The sequence below is a fragment of the Vicugna pacos genome, chromosome 2 (assembly GCF_048564905.1).
Source record: "Vicugna pacos chromosome 2, VicPac4, whole genome shotgun sequence".
Classification (NCBI taxonomy): domain Eukaryota; kingdom Metazoa; phylum Chordata; class Mammalia; order Artiodactyla; family Camelidae; genus Vicugna; species Vicugna pacos.
In genome coordinates this window covers 80,069,762-80,089,291 of record NC_132988.1, presented here as the reverse complement: position 1 = coordinate 80,089,291, position 19,530 = coordinate 80,069,762, and the positions used below count along the sequence as shown (strand labels likewise).

General features: G+C 32.9%; 1 protein-coding gene across 16 annotated transcripts in view; it reads left to right on the top strand.

Moving 5' to 3' along the window:
- The window catches only part of MAPK10 (mitogen-activated protein kinase 10), a 441,578-nt gene that overhangs the window by 299,328 nt on the left and 122,720 nt on the right, over nt 1–19,530 (top strand). For 13 of the 16 annotated variants that reach the window (XM_072942909.1, XM_072942895.1, XM_072942926.1 and 10 more), the window contains one exon: nt 11,955–12,026. The exons of 1 other annotated variant lie outside the window; for it this stretch is intronic. In XM_072942909.1, the coding sequence (XP_072799010.1) occupies nt 11,961–12,026 (66 nt within the window). In that variant the 5' untranslated portion in view covers nt 11,955–11,960. Of the gene's footprint in view, nt 1–11,954; nt 12,054–19,530 lie in introns of all 16 variants that reach the window. 2 more of the 16 variants (XM_072942939.1, XM_072942949.1) reach the window with 1 other exon arrangement.

The following is a 19,530-nucleotide window of genomic DNA, read 5'->3' as shown; positions in this document are numbered from 1 at the left end:
TAGATGGAGAAATGTCTTGAGAAATGCTGAGGAAAAAGATGATGAGGCAAAGAACGGTGGTTTAAAAACCTCACCTGGGCAAAATCCCTTTTGTGATAGATAATGAGATATGAACTGATGGTGCCTGCTACACCCATTAGAACTAATTTAAGAAAAATTTTATTAGTTTTACAAATTACAAGGATGATGAAAAAATCCTGTTTCTCTATGTTAATATAATTATATACAGGATATTTAGGTGCAGGTCCCATGTACGTTAATTTTAGGAGCAATTAGAAGAGAAAAAAAAAATCAGTTCCTGAGAGGCCATTGCTAATATATTTAAAATGTTTGCTGGCCAACATTTTGAGAAATCTAATCTGTGTTTACTGCATAGCATTTGGGACATTTGGGTTAGAGTCCTTATTGCCTCGCTGATGTGTGAATCTGGAGAATTTCCTAGCCATTTACCATTAGGCTTCAAGTTTCTCATCTGTGAAAAGAAGTTGCTTAGATGTTTGCTATGTTTTCTTTAAGTTCAAAAGCTTTGCATCTGTTATTTTACCATAGGCTGTAGTAACATTTTTCCTTATTAAAAAGATGTAGTCTTCATTGTAAAACTGGAAAATACATGAAACACAAAATGATAATATGTGCAGACTTTTATCTCTGTAAAACTATATTCATATCTGTTTAGTTTTTAAAAGATTGGGGGCATATTGTCATATACTTTGTTATGTTTTTCTACTTTACAATATATTGTGAACATTTATCCATATTATGATTTAATAATGGTTAAATGGAATTATGTTATATGTTTTTACAATAATTATTAATCAATTTTTATTGAACATTTAGTTTTCCAATGATATTACTATAAATAATGCTGTGGTGAACATTCTTATAGATTAATCTTTATACAGATACTTGACTGTATCTATAGCATAAATTCTTAGATATGGAATTATTTAAATCTTAAATGCATTTTAAAGCAATTGAATACCTTGCTGTCAAGCTACTCCCAAAACTGAACCAGTATTTACTTGTAACATCTATTGATTCATTCACTAAATATTTGTTTAGTGTTTATTTTATATTGGATAACATGAATGAAGTACTGAGAGAAATGGATGTCTGGGAGGAAGAGGGTTGGTCTGTTTCTCTTCATTGAATATTAATCATAAAAAGACTTCCACAATTTGGTAAATAAAATACTGCCTTTAAAAATTTTTTTTGCTCTTAAGATCAAAATGCTTTTTTAAAAAATTAACTTTGATATCCATTTAGTATTAAGACTATTTTGTTGTACTGACTGCCTTGCTTGGTGTCTGTGTCTCTCTTTGGTGAAGGAAGGTGAACTCTAGTATTAATTAGTTCTCTAACAACTGGTTACAAATCACGGTTTTTGTTATCAACAGTAGAATTTTTCTTATCAAAATTAGAGAACTTTACTTTCCATTATATGTTAGTGATAAACTGATCTTTTTTTTGTTTGTATGTTTATTGTTCTTATCATGTTGGTTCTATATTGTTTTAAATCGACTTATTTCTAAAATACTGTTTTCTTTTTCCTACTTTAATACTTTTTTTTATGCCCATCAATCTTCCTTCAGTCCAGTTGTTCTTTAAAGGGGATTCTGATTCTTATCTCTAGTTGCTTTTAAGATTTTATCACTGTGTTGGCTGTTCTAAAGTTACTCGTAATGTTCCTGGGCATGGATTTATTTTTATCTATCCTGCTAAGGACTTAATTATGTTTTTCAGCTTTTTAGGAGAATTAACTGTCATTATTACTTCAAATATGCCCCTTGCCCTTCCTATTTGTTTACTTTGTTCCTTCTGGAACTTCCATTATATTTGTTTTGCATCTTGTTACTGTATTGTCTGTGTTTCTCAATCTTTCACATTTTCCATCTCTGTATTATTCTTGTGAGTTTCCTTTCAGTTCATTAGCTCAACTGTTTCTGTTTAACCTATTAGGCTTGTAATTCAAAAGCTACTTTTCCCATAATTTCTACTTAAATGAACTTCCACAAGTTTATTTTCAAATCTGTCCATCTTTCCTCTTACCATAGTGATATCTTATTTCTTAAGGCATTTATTCCTTATTCCATCTCTTTAATTATCTTACTCACTCCCACATATGGTCTTTCCAATTGTTTTTCATCATGTCGAAAGTTCTTGTGGTGGTATTACTTCTTTTTTAGTACCTGATGATTCTCACTTGTGGTGTTTGCTTCCCTTGTGATATTTCTGGAAATTTGTGATTCATCTTTTGGTTTCTTATTTCATTTTTGGTACCTGGTAACTTCCTGTTTAATCATCAGTACTCTGAGAAAAAGTGCTCTGGTTTGTATCATTTTCCCACTACAGCCAATTCTAAACTACTGAAGTGGTGTCATCAAGGAGGGAGGCAGGAAGAGATGTGTACAATCGGGTTTTGTCAGCTGATTGTAGGAGCCTATTTTAGAACACCAACAATTTTCCTTTTTTAATGTAAATTCAGCTGTCCATCAATTTTTGTTATAGTTTGTTCAGTTCATATAGAGTTTTGTGAGTAAGAATTTTTGTTAGCTAACTGTACCAGGTTTCCAGGACCAGAAGCAATGCTACATGTTCAAAATTAAGAAAAAAGCATAAAAATGTCTGTCTGTGTTATAATTCTTGAATTAGTGACTTTCACCATTTCTACTTCTCTTACTGTCCTCTCTCTCAATACTCCACCTTACTTCTTAGGCATGTGCCTTATCCCCATCTCTTACATTCTGGTCTCTATCGATTGCTTTACTCCTGGCTAAATAAGTTTATTAAAGGATTTCTGTGGAAGTAATCATCGTGGTACATAAGCAATATTTTAAGAGCTACTTGACTTTTAGAGGTAGATAAGCACAGATTCCTTGGAAGGAGATAGCACATCTCCTGAAGCTAACAGTGCACTTCTACATGTTCCTGGGTAGAGTGCTCTAAATCAGAGGTTGGCAACCATTTTTCTAAAATGGTCAGATAGTAAATATCTTGGGCTTTGAGGCCATACAGTCCCTTTCATAGTTACCCAACTCTGCCATTATAGCGTGAAAGCAGCCATAGATGATGTGTAAACTAATAGATGGCTGTGTTCCAATAAAACTTTATTTACAAAACAGGTAGTGCATTGAATTTGGTTCATGGGCTACAGCTTGCTGAATCCTGCTCTAAACAGTCCATAGATCTAAAGATTTAGTCATATTTTTAATTGAGCATATGCACAGTTGTTAATAGAAAATTGTAATTCCATTTTCTAAATCAGTACTTAAAAAGATAATGACTACTTCTAAGGTATATTTACTTTTTGTTTGTTTTTTTGCACATGGTTGGGAGAATCCTTTTGGGCATGGCAGAGACAGAGTATTTTTGTAATTAACAATAACTTTGCATTCTAATGCTGTACATAAGCTTGCAGGCTATTAAAGAGTCATTTATAATAAATATGAAATGTAATAAATATAAAAATTATTTATAAATAATGAGTTTGTTATATACCAATTCAACTTGGAAACTGCTAAACCTTAAACTATTTTTGGGATCAATAGTTCATTTGGTTTTCCCTTGAATATATTGCTTTTCAGTGATAAACCATGGGAGCATGGAGCTGCCTGGAGCAATTTGATTTTTTGCATCTGTGAAGTTTTTCAAACCTCCTGTGGTTTAGTTGGCACATCTCACATAAAAAGGAATTTAAGTATTGATCTAAGCTATTAAAACACATCATAGTTACATTCTTTTATAGCAACTGCTGTGCACCAGTTCAACTAATAAATTCTCAAGTGTATCTCATTCATACCACTTGGCCTACTGCTCTGCTCAAAGTAACCATTAACTCCTGTAAGCATGTAATGAGGAGAAACTCAGAGAATACATAGCAAGAAATGAACATATGGGGGTTTTCCCAAAAGAGCAACCAGTAATTGAAAGCACTAAACTCTCCAAATGATCATCCCCTCCCTTTTCAAGGTACTCCTGGGTCTTACATTGTACCAGGATGTTATCACTAATTCCACTTTAGTCTAATATCAAGATAATGCGCTGGCCATTTATGTTGTTTCTGTGCAATGATGTCAGATACTCCCTGCCATGCTGTCTGGATATATAATTACCAAACTCGTTTTCTGTGATTCACTGGGATTATCATACTGAAAATTCTTTTTCTTTTAATGTCCCTTTGTGGAACAAGAAAGTTCTGTAGTGACTTAGTCATAGTGTTACATTTGAAATCTTTATAATGCAAACCAGGAAAGTTCAGGATGCTTGCTTTTCATAGCCAGATTATTCACTCATTAAAAATTAAAATATAATGTTCATTTCAGGTGGTGGGCTGGATGTTGTTAGTTCCCACATGCCCAGTTCAGCAGCACAGAACTAAAATAGCTCTGCTGGGTAGCATTTCTGAGGTCATCTTTGCTGGACTCTTATACTTTCACTACTGCAAACTCCTTATTCCTAATTTGGTAGCATCAAATCTATTGAAAATTCAAAGATCTCAATATGAGGAGATAATGAAAATACTTAGATTTGTGGTAGAGAAGGAAAGGAGCCTTTCCCCTTTGATTCTCTTTTTGTTCGATATACATTTACTCGACATTAGCTACACACTAATAATAGTGCTGGGCCCCGGGGTTGTGAACATGAATAAAACATAATCACTTTCCCCAAGAAGGTCATAATGTAGTATAGAAAAGACATATGAACAAATAGTTACAATCTTATAAGATACTCATAATAAAAGTATGAACAAAGTGCTATGAGGAGACTCAGTGCTGTGTGAAGGTGGCTGGGAGAGCATTTTCCCATTTAATGCATGCTACAAGATAATGAAACAAGGAACAACATATTTTAAATGCTGGAAATGAGCATTTGGAAAATGAAAATAAAGTAAAAGTGCCAATTATAATAACATCAAAACATTAGTGCTTAAGAATAACCTTAAAGATATGAAAGGACTATACACATAAAATATGTGAGTAAACATAAAATAGTTTTCTTGGTAATTTCTTAATGCCTTTATAAAATAGAATGGCTTATTCAAAGCAAAAAATAGCAATTGTTATGAGATTTATAAAATGTATATAATAAACAATAGCTCAAAGAACTAGAGGTAAAATTAAAATATACCATTATAAGTTTCTTGAATTATGTGTGTGAAGTGGAATAACACTAATTGAACCTAGATTACTAATAAAAATTCAGATTGCAAACTTCAGAACAACCATTAAAAAAAGAAAAAGAGGTATAACAAATAACCTATTAGATAAAATGGAAAACAAAAAATATAGTTCTTCCCCAAAAGGCTGGGAAGGAAGAAAAATGGAATAAAGAATATGAGGGTAAAATACAAAACAAATTGTATGATGGTAGACTTAAACTCAATAACATCCATAATTACTTTAAATGTAAATGGTAAGGGCATCTGTTAAAAGGCAGAGGTGATGAGCAACTCATCACTTCTATTCACTGTTGTACTGGAAGCAGGACAATTTGTCAAGAAAACACAGATTGGAAAAGAAGCAGCAAAAACTGCCTTCACTTGCAGACATTTCAGTGTATAAAGAAAATCCTAAACCATCCACAAAATGTTTACTAGATACGATAAGTGAATTTAACAAGGTTGCATGTATAAAGTCATTTCCAAAAATCAACTTTATTTTTAGGAACATTTGATAAATGGAATACTAGGAGCATTTGGGAAAAGGAAGTTAAAATATGCCATTTATAATAACATCAAAAATATAAATTTTAAAGAATAAACTTAAAAAATATTTAAGGTCTATTTATATACTGTAAACTTCAAAATATTCCTGAGATAAATTAGAGAGAACTAAAATAAATGGGCAAATATATTATGATTTTGGATAAAACACCCAATATTAAGATACTCATTCTTCCCAGTGTGACCTGTAGCTCTAATGCAACCTCAATCAAAATTCCAGAAGGTTTTTTTTTTTCTTTGTGAAACGTTAGGCTGATTTTAAATTCATGTGGCAATGCAAAGACTAGAATAGTTACCCAAATAAAAAAGAAGAAAAATTTGGAGGACTTACCTAGTTTCTAGATGATTATCAAACTGCAGTAATAGGACAGGATGGTATTGGGGTAAAGATAGATGGCGGATAATTGGAATAGAATAGAGTCCTGAAATAAACCCACACTTGTACAAGTATAAAGTCAATTGATATTTTTTAACCAGGGCAGTAAGGCAACTCAATATGGAAAAGAAAGTCTTTTCACCAAGAATGCTTGAACAATTGACTATCATTAGGGCCCCAAAATAGACCTTAACGTATACATACACTGTGGACTAAAATTAATTGGAGTGGTATCACAGACCTAAAAGTAAAATTAACAACATAAAGCTCATGAAGAAAATGTGGAAGAAAGCCTCATGAACTTGAGGTGGGCAAAGATCCCTTGACAAAAACCAAGAAAGCACCAATAAAAGGAAAATCAATCATAAAATGAATTTCATAAAAATTAGGTATTACTCATTAAAAGCATTCATAAGCTGAATATGCAAGCACAGATTGAAAGCAAATATTCATAATATATGTATCTGACATATATTATGAAAATATTTATCTGAAATAGAGAATTTCTACAATTTGTATAAAAAGACAAACAACTCCCTTCCCCCATCCACCGTCCACCACCACATGGGCAAAATACTTGAAAAGGCACCTCCCCAATGAAGATAAATGAATGGCCAATAAACACATGAAGAAAGTTCTCAACACTATTAGTCATCAAGGAAATAAAAAAAAATGAAATATTACTAAACATTCATTAGAATGGTTAAAATTTAGAAAACTGGTAACATCAGGGATGTGAGGCAACTGAATTTTTTTTAACATTTTTTATTGATTTATAATCATTTTACAAGGTTGTGTCAAATTCCAGTGTAGAGCACAATTTTTCAATTATACATGTACATATATATATTCATTGTCACATTTTTTCTCTGAACTGAATTTTTTTTTAAACCCAGCAACATTTTTTTTTTAATGAAGCATAGTTGATTTACAATGTTGTGTTAGTTTCTGGTGTACAGCAAAGTGATTCAATTGTACATATATATATTCTTTTTCATTTTTTTTCCATTATGGTTTATTATAGAATGTTGAATATGGTTCCCTGTGCTATACAGTTGGTCCTTTGTTTATCTATTTTATATATAGTAGTTTGTATCTGCTAATCCCAAATTCCTAATTCATCCCTCCCCCACTTCATTTCCTCTTTGGTAACCGTAAGTTTGTTATCTATATCTGTGAATCTGTTTCTGTTTCATAAATAAGTTCATTTGTGTCATATTTTATATTCCACATGTAAGTAATATATGGTGTTTGTCTTTCTCTTTCTGACTTACTTCACTTAATATGATCATCTCGAGGTCCATTCATGAACGACTGAATTTTTATGCATTGCTACAAGGGGGTAGACAATATGTCTGACAATTTTTTGTAAGTTAAAACATATACCTATCCCATGATCCAACAATTCTTTCCCCAAAAAATGAAAACATATTTGTTCAAAAATACATGTATATAAATGTTCATGCAGCATTACTGATATCCAAAAAATAGAAACACCTCAAATATCTGAAAGCAGAATGGATAAACATACATTTTACTCAGCAACAAAAGAACTATTGATACTTAACACTAACATGGATGCATTCTGAAAGCATTTTGCTGAGCAAAGGCCCAGCGAAAGAGTACATACTGTATGATTTCATTTATATGAGTTCTAGGACAGGAAAAACCAATCTATACAGAGAAAGAAGTTAGAACTTGTTTCATGGGGGATGGGGACTACTGTCGAAAAAACGGTATGGGGTGTGCTTTTCAGGCCGTTCTTTATCTTCACTGGAATGTGAATTACGTGGATAGATGCATTTGTCAAAATCCATCAACCTGTACACTTAAGAACTGTTCATTTTGCTGTGGGTAAATTCTACTTGATTAAACCTAGATTAAAAATATTAAAAATAAGAAGTAGAGGTAACTATCTGTCAAAACTTGTATGTAAATCTCATGGAAATACAGTAAAATTCCTTACAGATTGAAATTTGAGAAGTAAATTGTTTCTTTTGTTATTGTTTTGTTTTACTTTTTACCTATTTTATGACTGTATTTTAGTAATTTTTTTCCCATGGGGAACTTATTTTCTCATATAATAGGAAGTCTAGAAGTAGAAAAGATCCAGAATTTCTTAATTCAGTAGTTTAATGGTATCATCAAACTCATAGCTCAGCATTTCTTCTCAAAATCATTTCCTGTAGTGACTATTATGAGTGTGTTGCTTCCAGGCATCCATGTGTCGACAATGACACCCAGTGAAAAAATGACAGACCATAAGTTCCTTGTGTCACTTGAACATTTTCCTATTATAAACTATCATAGACATATCAAGTAGCATATATTTTATACATTTAGGGTTTAACGAATAATGAAACAATTTTGCATGACCTCACCACTCAGCTCAGAGTAGACATAGCAAACACCACTGAAGACCCCTGTATGCCTCTTCCCAGTGGTGGTCTTCCCCTCCCCAGAAGAGCTGGCCAGGCTCTTGAATTTTGCATTTTTTGTTCTTTTGCTTTTCTTTACAGTTTTATAATAGTCAAAAAGAATTCCTAAATAATATATTGTTTAGTTGTGCATATTTTGTACCTTTCTTAAATGAAGTTAACCATTACTTCATTTGTTAAACACGTTTATGATACTTCATCATGTTGATGCTTGTTTCTTTATTCCACCACTTCATTGCTATATTCCACTAAATGAATGTACATTATTTATTCATTGGCGTCTCTATGAATATTTGTTTTTTCCAGTATTAATTTTTTATTATTTATTTCTTTTGCAATTTATTCCTTTTGCAACCTTTGAATACAAAGGTATTCAAGTGAATTGCCTTTTCTATGTATCCTGGTAGCAAAATGCAAGACTTTCTCTGGAGATATGTGTTAGTAGTGTGGTAGGTTATGCACAAATGTTCTATATAGTGCTATTTTCTCCTAAATTTGGTTGTTCCAATTGCCAAAACTATCAGCAGTATATCAATATCCACATCTGATCAACCTGTTTTCAAAAACTGAATATTATCATACTTTTCAGTTTTTATCAATTTGATAGATAGAAAATAGTATCTCAATGTGGTTTTAAATTATACATATATTTATGGGCGCCTTCATATTTCTTTTTCCAAGAAACTTATCTCTCTCTCTCTCTCTTTTTTTTTTTTTTTTTGCTAATTCTTCTATTGGGTTCTTTGTCTTTTTCTTCTTATATTTTAGAAGCTCTTTATAGATTCTGGGTAAATCTCTCTTTAGTTATATGTATTTCAAATATCTCTTCTCAGTTTGTGGCCCCTTTTTTAACTCTATCACATTTTTTTAAGAACAGAAATTATTCATTTTAAATAGTCTCTTTTGGAGGGAGGGTATAACTCAAGTGGTAGAGCACATACTTAACGTGCGTGAGGTTCTATGTTCAATCCCCAGTACCTTCCTTAAGAATAAACAAGTAAATAAATAAACCTAATTACCTCCCCCAACCAAAAAAAAAAAAAGCAAAAGAATAGAAGTAGTCTATTTTATCAATAATTTCTTTTATAACTTAGCATATTTACACATTACTTATGATGTATTTCTCAGACATTCAACTACCTTTCCTTTTATATTATTTAAAGTTTGGTCTTTCCTGAAAAGTTTAATCCTTCTGGAACTGTGTTTTGTATACCACATGAAGATGAGGTAGGGGTTGTCAAGTACCGTGAAGAGTCTGAGATGTTACCCTACTTGCAAGCTACCTTTTATAGATGCTTGCAGAAGACACACAATCCCTGGGTCAGATCAAAGTTCTTTATTACATTAATAGCAGTAGCTAGGGTGTCAGAATTCATGCCAGTTTCTCAGGCCCCGATTCCTGCAGGGTGACTTAAAGAAGGTCAGGTGACCCTGCAAATACTGTGAGTTATGTTATATAGAAGAGGAACTCCAAGCTTGGAGAACCCGAATCTTTTATAGTGGGTGGCTAGTGTTCCTGACCTTTTCTCCATAGCGACACCTTATCTATATTATACTGGGAGTAATCAAACCTGCTTTTTGCTCCAGAGGGAAATATATCTTTCCCTTCCAAGGCTGTTTGCTCTATCACCATCCTTGAGAAGACAGTCTAGAATAAAGGCAGCCAGTGCTTCTGCTTATGACACATAATTATGAGAGGCCCATAGAGAACTGTCTCTTAACAGGGATGTGCTTCCTCCCACGCCTTGCCCCGATATTTATGACCAGTTATCTCAGATAGCTTTTAATGTATGGATTCTTCTTTCCCCAGGTGTCTTTAATATAGTCAGGTTTGAATATTAACATAACATAATCAGGTTTCCATGTATGTATGTGTCTGTTTCTGGGCTCTCTGTTCTATTAATCAGTAGTCTGTCTCTGCATTGATCCCATATACCTTTACTTACTATGGCTTTATAATAAATCTTGACCTCTGGTAGAGCAATTTCTCCCCCAACCCCCACAGATACCCATTTTATTCTTCTTCAGAAGTGTCTTAAATACTCTTGTATTTTCATTCTTCCTCATATTTAAAAAATCTACACAAGTTTCAATGTAAAATATTTTTTCATGCAATCCAGACCTTCTTTCTGGGGTTGTTTGGCTTGCTCCAGAATTTTGTTTAAAACTTCCTAAAGTAGACTTTATTCAGGTGTCTCCAGTGTGTCTTTCCACCATAGATAGGTTCCAAGCTTTGGTTCCTGTATTCTGCATGCTGCCCTTTTAAAGCCAAAGTTCTGGTGTTCAGACATCAGCAGATGGTCTGGGGACAAATGACAGGTTCAGCTCATTTACTTCTCTGCATGGATCCTTTCACATTGTTTTCAGCTTCTCTGAATTTTTCTTGCCTTTTTTTTTTTTTTTGGCAGCTCAGCTGTGCATCTTAAAAGATATTTTGTCTATTTCACCTAACCATTTTAGGAGTTTTGCACAGAGTGTTTTTCAGGATAGGTAATCATTCATATTGCCAAAAACAGAAGTCTCATGTCAATAGTGATTTTAAAATTGTTTAATCCCACAAAATTACATCTTCCACACAATAAACTTTCAACAAAGTGTGTTTAATTGAACTTAATAACATTTCAATTGGGTTTTTCTGATGCTGCCTCATCATTCCGAAATAACCCAGGACCTAACTTGGCATTTCCACCGTTAGATGATTTTTATCCTATCATTTAAACTTAAAAAATATTTCAAATACACAGAAAATAATATAATTGAATCTTTGTACTTGCCATGAAGATTAAACACATGTTAATATAGTGTCCTGTTTTCTTTAGTCTGTAGTTATATGACTAGATAACAAGCAGTGTATATTATTTCAGGTACTTTAAAATTTTACATTAATAATATAGTGATCTTCATGAACCTTTTGAAACCTGCTTTTTTCCCCCCTCTCAACATCATGTTTGAAAATTTTTTCTATACTGATACCCTAAGCTTTAATTCAGTTATTGCAAGTCCTAGCCGTAATTTTATTGTAAATTAAATTTTATTTAATGGTATCTTTATTCTACAATGAACATTCTTTTATACATCCTTTCGAACTTATATTTGAGACTTTAAAAAAAATTAGATGCCTAGAACTGAAAATGCTTTGTAATAGGATGCACTTAACTTTAACATTTAGGTATATCCAGTTTCTTGTATCTAGTCTTTATGATTGTGATGACATTGATCATTATAGAAGATAAGACATTTTTACCTTATTTTGTTATTTAATCTTTACAGTTTGTGAAAAGTACCTAATAACTGGTCTGGACAAGGATTGTACTGAATATATGTTGTGCACGACATCTTGTGTATAATTCAAATTCATACTATTAGATAATGAATAGTTAGGTGATTTGGAACTTCATACCCCTCTTTTTTTCTATAGGTATTTATGAGCCTCCATTTCTTGTACTACTGCAGTGAACCAACCTTGGATGTGAAAATTGCCTTTTGTCAGGTGTGTGTTCCTTACAGGTAAAACAAGGTACAGTATATTCCCTTGTATTTCCATTTTGCCATTCCATCTTGCATAATTCCACACCAGAGTTAGTATTTATGTAATATTAAAAGTAGCTTAGGAAATAAAAGTGGATACCTAGGTGTTTTTTTCTTTCCCAGTTCATTTAAGTTAGAATAGGAATGAAGAGCTTTCTTTTTAATAATTCTAAATACAGTATTTCATCACTGTAGGGAGTGATGTCTTACTAGATTTAACGTTATTAGTGTCGTTTTCAGATCCTTGCAATGTGGTTTTAATCATCAAAATAGCTCAGTTCTATGTTACTTTTCATTCTAACGACAGATGAGCCCCTAGTAGAGTATCTCCGATACCTAAGTATCATAATATTTTCCCTAGGAGATGCTCAGTTTGCTTTTTGATGCCCAGTTCTAACCAGTAGTTGGTAAAAAGGCTGAACAACAGACAGTAATGACAAAGGTGTCTTTCATCTACAGTGAACACTAGTAAGAAGGTGGTGTGCATGGACCAGATAAGAGTCTTTTGCTCTTATATTCACACAAACTCTGTTCTTAGGAAACAGGGTACCTGAGGCACCTGTACCTACTATACGTATGTTTAGGTAGTTCTCACTTAAGCCTGACATCATGACAGAATTAATAGTGCTCATTTTTACACTCAGAAATTATTTGTTATTTGGCCAATATATTATATGGTAACTCTATTCATACCCCAAGCAGAGAGCACTTCGGTTTTTCTCTAATGATTTTCATGGTGTCTTCTCACTGAGCTGGGCTGTAGACAGAGAATGATATTCATCCATTGAGACAAGGTTTAAAAAATAACTCTACAGCTTCTATTATTTTGATACAATATTTTCTGATTCTAGAAGTAATATGTGCTTACTATAGAAAATGTAGAAAAGTACAAAGGGAGAGAAAACATTGGTCAATCTGTTCTTCTTGAGAGTAGAATTTCTGTGGGAAAGTGAAGTGTGTTGCATGCTATGAGCAGGTTTTACTGATCTGCTTCATCTTCCCAACCTCTAAATGCAGTGCTGGAAGTCTCAGACTTAAGATAACTGCTTTTCTCTAGAAAGAACTCTGTATCTGAGCAGCCTTGGTTAGAAATTACAAATCTAACACTTACTAGCCGTTTACTTATGACCTTGGGCAAGTTAGTTAACCTCACTGTGTTTCAGTACCTAACTTCTAGGTTTATGAGAATTAAGTGAGTTCGTACTTGCCGAACACCGAGAACAGTGCTGGAATGTTTTTGTTAAATAGCTAACTAAATTTAAAATAAATTTACATTCACTCTTCTGGTACTCCCTCTGAGTTCTAGTGTTTTAAATATTATCAACATGTTGGACACTCCTACAGTTCTATCTCCAACACAAACCTCTCCCTGAAGCTAGACTCGTCTACCAACTGCTTGTTCTACATCTCAGCTTAGATGTCTAGTAGGCATATCAAACGAAATATGTCCCAAACCAAACCCTTGACCTTCCCTACAAAATTGCTTTGCTCTAATTCAGTAAATGCTAGATCCATATTTCCCGTTTCTTAGAACAAAATCTTCAGAATCATCTTTTGGGCAACACTTGGCATCCAATCTGTCAGCAAATTCTGTTGGCTCTGCATTAACAATATATCTGGAATCTCACCACTTCTTGCCATTCTCTCCTCTACCATTCTGATCCAAGCTACCATAACTCTTATCTGGATTAATGCAAGAGCTTCCACGCTTGCTCACCCCCAAATGGTTTACTCTCAAACATCAGCAAGAGTGATACTTGAAAAATATAAGTGAGATCATGCCACATCTTGGTTAGAAACAAAACAAAACAGAAAAACCATTCGATCAAGTGAGATGTCTTCCCACCCCACTTATGGTAAACATTCTTGAAATAAATACTCAAGCCTTTAACCATGTAGATACCTAGACACGCCTCCCTGAAATGCTCTTCCTTTATTATCCACTTGGCCCACTCCTTCACCACCTTCAGGACTTGGCTCAAATGTCATTTTAAGAAAGTCTTTTCTAACTATCCTATTTTAAATTGCCCCTTCCTAACCCACATTGTCTATCCAGCTTCCCTGCCTTTCCTTTTTCCCCTGCGTAGCGCTTTTTGGCATCTGATACACCATATGTGTGACTAATCTCTTGCTTCTCCCTCTCTGCTAGAATGCATTTTTTCCACTTGGACATGGAGTTTTTTCAACAGTGTGCACACACAGGCTCACACAGGTTCACAAGGGTTGATTGTGCACATCTCTTCCCAGCTCTAAGTTCAAGGATGTTGGGTTGGTCGACTGAACTCTGTCATGATAGGAACATATACATTATGTAAATAAGCAATTGCTGCAGATGAGTTCTCTTCCGTCCGCCACCCCCAGCCAGTTGTTGAGCAATTACCAGCACGTCGTTGGGGTTTTGTCTCTTTTGCACACTGCTGTACTGTAGCACTAACAATAGTATCCGGAATATGGTGGACTCTCACCAAATATTTGCTTAATGAATGAATAAGTGATATATTTGGTTAATGTAATCAATTGCAACTGTGATTGTGCTCTGGTGGAAAATGAGCAGACCTGAATTTCTGGTTAGAATATCTGGGTTTACCATTTGCAAGCTGTATGACTGAGCTGTTTCCTTACGTCCATGATCCTAGCCATTTACCATGGGCACTAACACTTAAACAAACCACAAGCAAACAAGTATATATTTTACGTATTTCATGACTAAATCTGAACTTTAAAAACTAGCAATTAGAAAAATCTTAACACTTCAGCTATTTTTTTAAATCCAAAGAGTTTTTATGTAGGTTGAAGTTATTTTTAAATCAGCTCCCAGAATTTGGGTACAGATGCAGAATGTCTATTTCTAGGAAGAGTTCTTTTAAAGCAAAGGAATACAGAGAAGAAATGAAGCATGAACTTTCTTAATGACTCTTGATTTTTTTTTTTTTTTTGCTCACTATGTGCTTTCGGTACCCAGAAAATATACATACATATTCTATCACTTAAAAAAACTAAAAATATCATAGCACACAGAGTATTTCTAGTTGTGACTCAGAGCATTTTATTTACTTTCCATATAGAATTTTTATTTGATAATAATGTTTATTTTTTTCTTTTCCTGTAGCCCTATGCCTTATTTACTATTCTAGCAATTTAAAGAAAATAGTGTATTTATTATTAGAGGCAGAATTCTCTTTTTGGTTTTACTTTAAAACTATATTCTTTGGAAGCTTCTCATTTCATGAGACATCTCATGGATCCTTGGTATGCTGTGGGGTTTAACATGATCTCCAGCAGGGGTTAGGTTGCTCCCAACTTCTTGCCACACAGACGACACACAAAGACCACCTTGTCTTTAACAACAAGTGTATCCAGATTCCAGGTCTCTTGAGTCTTAATCTGTGGCTTTAAAACATGTCATATCTCCAAGGTTTTCACTGTTATCAGTAAGGAATCATAGAAAATATGGAAAATAAAATTGCCCAGATAATTACTTTTTAACAGTAAATATGTACATTATCTGTAGTAGTATTAAGTTTATTTCTTAGTTGAATTATTTGAAAAACATTGGATTCATTGAATTTTTTAGCTACTCCTGTTGATCTATTTTTTTAAACAGCAAGCAGTTTTTGTAGGCAAGAGGTTTCTTGTTATATTCTGGAGAGAAACTTGTGTTTGTAATGTTAGAGAATAAAAAAAATCTTTAGATTGCACTTGTATGAATCCTTTACAAAAATATAGACCAACAGGGAATTGAAAGTGCAAAAACTCTTGATTCTCCTGAGAAATAGGTAAGCCTTCTTAATCTTCTTTCCTCTATTGAACAAAGAAGTGTAGAGCTGTTAAATTTCACTCTATGAATTAAAAAAAAATCAGTGAAGAGTGCTATTTTGGAACTCTGCTGTCCTAAATAGATGAGTCAGGGTCTTAGCCAGGGAACTTATACATAGAAAGATATTTTGTGTTGGAAACTGCATGCACACCTGCTGGTGTCTACAGTATTTACCACATCCTGATATGTGTTACCTTTGGCTCTACAGGTTTGTGTTTTCCTCATTCTGCGGTGACTGCCTCTGGGGCAGGACCAGGGCATCCTCATTCTTGCCTTCCAAGCCCAGAATTCTATTTTAATTCAGTAAATGTTCAGTAAATGCTTTTTGAGTAAAATACTGTAAATAAAAACTCAGAAAAACACTGCATCCTGAATAGAAATCTGTTTCCCTTTCAAAATCAAGTTAATTTCTCAACATCTGAACACCTTATAATTTATATTGATAAATTTAATTGCATTTTGGTTATTCTGCTAATCACAAGTCAATGTTAACCTAACATTTATCTAAAAGTTATTAAGTTATTGTCTGCTCTAGATGTTTACTGATGCTTGAGTTGGTTGTGAATTATTTGAAATGATTTCCTGATTTTCAGAAAGCCTGAGACACAAAAGTTTCAAATTAATGAATCAACAATTATGAGTTTAAATGAGTTTCTACTGTATAGCACAGGGAACTATATTCAATATCTTGTAGTAACCTGTAATGAAAAGAATATGAAAAGGAATGTAAGTATGTATATGTATGACTGAAACATCATGCTGCACACCAGACACTGACACAACATTGTAAACTGACTATACTACAATTAAAAAACAACAACAAAAATAATTATGAGTTTAAGTAACACTAGAAATAAGGGGACTGAGCTCAGTGGACTTCTTTTTGGCTATGACACAGAAACTCATCATGCCTTTGTTACATTTTCTATGCAAGGAGATACCTACACATTGACAGGCTGATTACTGATTAATTCCATAGTTCATTTATTCAGCACATTTTTACTGAGAACCTATCTTGCGTATCTATAACTTGTAGAAATTAGGGGTACAGGGTGAGCAATATAGTTGCTCTCCTCAAAGAACACACTGTCTAGTCTAAAGCACAGTAAAGATTGGCTAGGCTTATAAGCGCAAAGTAAACCTACTCCTCTTTGAATTAGAGACCTCAGTGGTAACTATGGGCTAAATAATAATCAGTCAGAAAAAAAAAAACACTGCAATACTTACCAAATGCTTACTATGTGTGAAGACTTCATTAAGACTTTACCTCATCTAATTTTTTTCTTTTTTCAATTAGAAAAATTAATTTTATTTTTTTATTGAAGTGTAGTTGATTTACAATGTTAGTTTCAGGTGTACAATAAAGTGATTTAGTTACACATACACATACATATATATTTTTTTCAGATTCTTTTCCATTATATGTTATTACAAGAAATTGAATATAGTTCCCTGTGCTGTAAAGTAGGTCTTCGTTGTTCATCTGTTTTACATATACATGTGTATCTGTTAATCCCAAACTCCTCATTTATCCCTCTCCTCACCCATTCCCCTTAGGTAACCATAGTTTGTTTTCTATGTCTGTGAGTCTGGTTTTGGTTTGTCAATAGAATTTGGATCATTGTTTTTTAGATTCCACATATATGTGATAGCATATGATATTTGTCTTTCTCTGACTTACTTCACTTAATGTCTGATTTTTACAACACCATTAACTATCAAGACAGAATCCAATTATGTTTTATTCTGGAGTTGGAAATCTCAACCATTAAACTAGAAGGTCTTTCTCTAGTCCCATTATGAACTTCTTGAAATCTCCATCAGTTGTACAGGGTTTTGACTGAAGTGAGTAGCAACTAAGAACCAAAATACTATGATTAAATGCAAAGAAGCCTAAGATTCTATTTCCTACTGGTCACCAGTAGGGAAAAGAAAAAGACTTTATATAAATTCTGAAGGATAATTGTGATATATAAGGTTTAAAATATTACTGAGAATATGACAGAAATCTCAGTCTCTTTGTGGATTTCTTATTGTCAAAATTATTCTTCAATATCTTTTGAGTTCTTATTGTTTTTCATATAACATCTTGTTGGATATGATAGCCAAGACTTAGCATGTTGAGTTTTTTCCAGTTAAAGCAATATTTTTCATAACAGATATAAAATATTACCAGATAACTTAACTAATTAACTAAATTTTGTTTTAGTATGCTGATGTCTGGATAACAAAAGAACTCTTTGTGTATATGTAATAATTTTCCTAGCCAAGATTACTGTTCTAAATAAATGAAAACTTAACTCTTCAGCAAATTTCAAAAGAGTGAGTAAATTTAGTGTTATATTTATTTCTTATGCCTTGGACAGATTTTTTCCTAAAGATTTATTAAGTAATTATTCCAGTTAATAAATAGATCCAATTATGCTACTAAAGATTATCTAACAAAAAAAGTAAAGGTTCTATCTAAGATTCGGTTCTGTAATGATGAACTTCTCTATATTGGTTTATTGTGAGTATGTGTTTGGTTTGCTTGAAGCACAAAGTTTGGACTTGACTTTTTGTTGAATAATCTTAACCTGAAATGTAAATGTAGCTTACTATTATGAGTTTAATTATGGTTGAAGTGTTAATCAGATTAAATGAAGTTATTATTTATATCTGTCAAAATCATGCTGTGAAATATCCCAGAATTATCTCTGGTTTTCAGTGTATGGTTAACTTGTGGATTCCATTTTAATCCTATATAAATATTCCTAAGAAATCAACTAATTCTTTAAATATACTATTTTAATTCTGTTCTTCTTCTTATGACTTTGGAAAATATATTGTGATAATTTTGTTTTCCTGCACTGGTATTATCTGAGGTTGGGGTGCATGCTCAGCAAAGGCTGAATTTTTCAGTAGGTTGAGAAGAATAATGTCTTCTTTGATTCTGAGTTCTAAGATGAGTTCCAATCAGGAATGTGTCATTCAACTCTTCTTTTGCTTATCTTCTCTGAAGGTGGATATTTAACTAATTATATACTCTGTACATCTCTAACTCATTTTTAAAAAGGTCAAGCAGCTACAAAAGTACATATTTAAGGAGATGAAAACCAAGACTTTGGAGAATGTGTAATTACTAAAATTAGGTACAAGTAGATCTATGATTATGCAATGATAGGATGATAATAATATCATATAGGATTTAAGAATAGTGTCCTTTAATGTATAAATTAAAATAGGACTTTAATGTTTCATATTCTTAAATGTAGCATTTGATAAACTCCCATTTTCCTTTCTAAAAATACAAAGACATATTTTTAGAGATGAGTCCAGTGCAATCCAGATAACATACTTTAAACATTTTCATTCCTAAGTGACTTTTTATTCTCCTTATGATGAAACACAATCTTTTGCTTTTACCATGAGAAAGTATTTTTAAAAAATTAACCATTATTTATTAATCTGGAAATTTTGTCCTATCTTGATTAAATAATACTTCTTATTATTGCCTATTTTATACTCTTCTTTCTTTCTTGTGGACACATTGGGAATATGCAGATCAAAAGTATAGAATTCAGGGTGCTTAGTTTGATAGGCTAGATCCTTGTGATAATGAAGCCAGCATTCCAGGCTTGACCCTGTAAGGGACAATTTAATATTAAGC